At 67.9% G+C, this 4,464-nt stretch overlaps 1 protein-coding gene across 1 annotated transcript in view; it reads left to right on the top strand.

Annotated features, from left to right (window-relative positions):
- Positions 1-3,862, top strand: part of LOC112115036 (probable ATP-dependent RNA helicase DDX56) — a 7,568-nt gene extending 3,706 nt beyond the window's left edge. The window contains exons 5-11 of the mRNA XM_026656740.2: positions 185-298; positions 932-1,026; positions 1,304-1,377; positions 1,766-1,855; positions 2,281-2,386; positions 2,900-3,000; positions 3,481-3,862. Of these exons, the coding sequence (XP_026512525.1) occupies positions 185-298; positions 932-1,026; positions 1,304-1,377; positions 1,766-1,855; positions 2,281-2,386; positions 2,900-3,000; positions 3,481-3,567 (667 nt within the window). The 3' untranslated portion in view covers positions 3,568-3,862. The remainder of the gene's footprint in view (positions 1-184; positions 299-931; positions 1,027-1,303; positions 1,378-1,765; positions 1,856-2,280; positions 2,387-2,899; positions 3,001-3,480) is intronic.
- The last annotated feature ends 602 nt before the right edge of the window (positions 3,863-4,464 follow it).

The following is a 4,464-nucleotide window of genomic DNA, read 5'->3' as shown; positions in this document are numbered from 1 at the left end:
GCCCCCCAGCTCTGCTGGGGCCCCTCGCTCCCTGCGATCCCAGCCCTGCCCTGGAAGAAGAGCTCTAGGGAGCTGTCCTGCACTGGCAGCGCTGGCTGTTCTCCTGGGTCTCTGGTTTGGCTGGCTGGGGCTCAGGCTGGTGGGTTTGGCTGTGCCCTGAGGTCCCCTTCCCCTTCCCCTGCAGGGGCAAAGACCCAGAGTACGGCGTGGCACGGGGCATCGACTTCCAGAATGTCGCCACCATCATCAACTTCGACCCGCCGCCCTCAGTCGAGTCCTACATCCACCGGGCGGGCAGGTAGGGGCTCGGGCTGCGGGGTGGGGTGGGAGGTTCTGCTCTGGTCCATATGGGCTGGTAGCACCCAGCTGGCTGGCTGTGGAGCCCCAGGGTGTCCCCAAGGGGCACTGCCTCATGGCTGGGTCTCCAGCCAGAGGCACCAGGCTGGGCTCCTCTGGCTCTCCCTGCAGTGCCCGTGTGTGTAAGGCACCTGGCTGGCACCGAGCTTGCTGGGGCCACGCCAGCAGCAGCCCCTAAGTCAGGGGGTTCTGTCTCTAGGCTCTCGGGTCAGGTGGGGCTGGGGGGACATCAGGGGGGCCCATGGAGCTGGGAGCCAGCGCTGAGGCCTCTTGAAGTCCCTGGGGCTGTCTCCTGTGACCCAGGCCCTGCCCCATCCCATCGGCGAGGCCAGGACACCCAGCTAATCAGGCCCAATCCGGGACAGTGCCATGGGGAGGGCACAGCCCTCGCCTGGCCTCGGTACCTTCCACGGCCGGGTCCCAGCCCCTGGGGCCGATTGCCCACCCATGGGTCTGGGGGGCAGGGCGGGCGGTAGGGCTCCTCTGCGCAGCAGGGCAGGTGGAAGCTGCTGGGTCCTGAACGCCCTCTGCCAATCCCGCCTGCCCCCAACGCTCTCCCCTCTGCCCCCTGCAGGACGGCCCGTGCTGACAACCCCGGCACAGCCCTGACTTTCGTGACACACCCAGAGTGCCCCCTGCTGGCCGAGATTGAGGAGGCTCTCGCAGGAGGTCAGTGAGTGCTGGGGTTGGGGTCCTATGGGGGTGGGGAGATCTGGGCACATGGCTCGACTGGCTGCCTGGCTGGGAAAGGGTTTGAGCCATTCTTGGGGAAGGCACAGCCAGTCTGGTGGGGGCTGGGTGGGAGGGGGGGTTCCCTGTATCTCCTGCACAGGTTGTGTCCTGCCCCAGCCCCGCCCCCACTCCTCAGGATGTGGGGGCTGCGGGTCCCGTCCTGGGCCATGGTGCCGAGGTCCCTGGTCCTGACAGGCCCCTTCTGTCCCCACAGAGAGCACCGAGCCTGTGCTGCGCCCCTATCAGTTCCGGATGGAGGAAGTCGAGGGGCTCCGCTACAGATGCCGGGTCAGTGGAGGGGGGCGGGCGGGAGATGGGCACGGGCAAAGCCACCAACCCAAAACAGCGCCCAGCCTGCCAAGTAGCCAGGGGCCGGGTGGGAAACACCCCTTCCCTCCCCCTGGGTCCCCAGCATCTGGGGGACCCTCCCCATACAGCGCTGGGGAAGGGACAGTGGGGCCCAAGGCAGCTTGCCCAGAGCGGGGGTGCTTGGAGCAAGTGCCAGGCCCTGGGGGGTTGGGGGAGTTGCCAGGGCCTATGGGGTTGAAGTCCCACCGGAGGGCAGGAGCCATGGGAGAGGGACGTGCTGGGGCCTGGGGGGCCGAGTTCTGGCCCTGTCTGTGCAGGGGGCTCTAACCTCTCTCTCTCCTCCCCCCCCCCCCCCCCCCCCCCCCAGGATGCCATGCGCTCCGTCACCAAGCAGGCCATCAAGGAGGCGCGGCTGCGGGAGATCAAGGAGGAGCTACTCAACTCAGAGAAGCTGAAGGTGGGGGGCAGCAGTGAGGGGGCTGGGAACGAAGCTGAGTGCGGCCCCTCCCTCTGCAGGGAGTGAACCCTACTGCCCTGGGGGATTGGCTCCCCAGTGCGCACACACGGGCTGGCTGCAGTGGGGCATGCCTAGGCATGGCCTTGTCTCTGGCCTGGGGGGTGGGCACCTGGCCCCACATGGGGTGGGGCAGGGCCAGAGCCTGACTCCTGCTGAAGGGAACAGGCACTGGGGGCTTGTGGGGGCTGGGGGCACGGAACCCCGGGGGCGGGGTGAGCTGCGGGGGGGCATGGAACCCTTGGGGGGGCACTGACTCGCATGATGGGCTCTGGGCAGGGGGCACGGGGCAGGCTGGTGGGGGGCAGTTCAGAGGGGCCCTGTCTCTCTGCAGCTGGGTCTGGGCTCAACCCTCACCCTCCCCCCAGACGTACTTCGAGGACAATCCCCACGACCTGCGGCTGCTGCGCCACGACCGGCCCCTGCACCCGGCCATCGTCAAACCGCACCTGCGCAACGTGCCTGAGTACCTGGGTCAGTGCCACCCGCCAGGGCTGGGCTCGCAGGTTTCCAGATGGGGGGGGGGGAGGGGAGCAGGGACAGGGGCACTTCTGGGGTCCCTTGTTGCCTCTCTAGCGCCTTTCACCCAGCATGATCCCAAAGGTCCTCCAGACCCTTTATAGAGCCCCCTTATCCGGCGCTGAGATGCGCTTCTGTGGGGCAGGGTTCGGGGGCTGGTTATACAGTGACCCCTTACCCGGCACTGAGACCCGGCTCCTCTGGGGTGGGGCATGGGAGCTGGTTATACAGGGACCAGTCACCGAGTCGCAGCCCATATGGGGTGGGGCGCAGGGGCTGTTAGCCCCAGGGCACAGTCTCCTGTCAGTTTGGGGCAGGATTGGGGGGGGCCTGGCCCTGCAGCAGGGATATCCAGGGTGTTGGGTTCTCCCAGCTCTGTCCTGGCCTCGCTGGGTGGGGCAGGGAGTCCCAGGTTCAGGGCCCAGCCAGCGCCAGCCGCAGCTCCTGACCTGTCTTCTCCCCCGGCAGTGCCCCCCACCCTGCGCGCCATTGCCCAGCCCCTGCTCAACAAGCGCAAGCGACGGAAACACTTGGCCCCCAGCAGCCGCCGCCCCAGGGGGGGCTTCCAGGTGGGTGTCTGGGCTGGGCTCCTCCCCGAACCCCAGAGCACTGATGGCTGGAGGGGGCGTGATGGCTGGAGGGGGGGTTCCCCACAAAGCCTCCGGTCCCCAGCATGGCAGAGGGCCCAGGAGGGGGAGGGGCTGTGATGGTGCCCACCCAGCCCCAGGGGGCCTTATCCTAGGGGCTCGGTAGCTGGCACCACCATGTGCTGGACGGGGGGGGGGGGTCAGACCCACATTGTAGGGGGTGGGGGAGTATTCGGGGGGACCCAAGACAGCAGGAGATTCTGGGAGCCAGTGGGTCGCAACAGCCCACGTTCTTCTTGATCCAGGGAGGCAGAGCCGCATCCGGCCAGCAGGGGTCACTGGGGAGCCAGCCCCACTGCATTGCCTGGGTATGGGGCCCCAATGCAGGGGAGGCAGCCGGTGGGGGGAGGGAGGTGGAGCCCTCCCAACTGCTGCCCCTAACCCCCGCTGCTTCTCTCCTAGGCCCGGGGGGGGCGCAACCCTCTGCGGAGCTTCCAGTACATGGGGAGGCGACCCCGGCGCCCAGCTAGCAAGGGGAAGACGTCCTGAGCTGTCAGCGACAGCACCTGGCTGGACTCAGAATGGACAATGTCCCGTGTGGCTGGGGCCGATTCCCCCGCTGGGCCAAGAGGAGACAAACGCTGCCCCCTGTGCCCCGCTACCCCTTCCTGGCTCTGCTCTCTGAGCAGGGGTCTTATGGGGCACCTGTGGCGGGGCGTGGGCATCTCCTGCTGCTGGCGTCAGCCACGCCCCAGTGCCAGGCCCCGGGCGCCTGAGTGTGGCTGTGGGGAGGGGGGGCTGGGGCCAAAGAGTTGCAGACGGCAGCTGACCCCAATAAAGCTCAGTGCTGGCTCCACACGGCTGGGTCTCTCTCCTGGGGCTGGGCTGGGCTGGTCCCCTGGAGGCACCGGCCAGGACACAGCTGGGGGTTGCTCTGAGCAGCCTGGAGGAGGGGGAACTGCTCCGTCCTCTCACCCCCGGCCTGCTCTGGGTGGGACGCTGGGCTGGAGGGGTGGGGGCTGGATGTGAATGTTGGGGGGGGGGTCTAGCCAGGCCTGGTGCAGTGCTGGCCCCTCTGCCTAGCTGAGAGTGCCAATGCTCATCCCACGGGCTGCCGTAGGGGGTGGAACCGTGTCTGGCTCCCGGGGGGACGTGCCTGGAGCCTGGCTCAGTTCAAACCCCAGGTGCATGCTGGCCCCTCCAGGGGACACTGCTGTGGCAGTGTCCAGCAGCACACGTCACTGGGGGCTTTGGCAAACCCACTTTGCACGGTGGCCTCGGGTTTCATGCCCTGGTGTCGGGGGGGTGGCAAAGGAGCCAACACGCGGCCTTGGGGCTCTCAGGTCCTCGGCTGCTTGTGGCAGCCTCCAGCAGGAGGCAGCCATGAGGCATAGGGGGAGGATTCCACGTTTAGTTACAGCCAAGGATTGTGTTTCTGTGTGGCCA

Source organism: Terrapene carolina, unplaced genomic scaffold (assembly GCF_002925995.2).
Source record: "Terrapene carolina triunguis isolate 2854851 unplaced genomic scaffold, T_m_triunguis-2.0 Scaffold49, whole genome shotgun sequence".
In the NCBI taxonomy this organism is placed as follows: Eukaryota; Metazoa; Chordata; order Testudines; family Emydidae; genus Terrapene; species Terrapene triunguis.
This window is presented reverse-complemented; position numbering and strand designations above follow the sequence as displayed.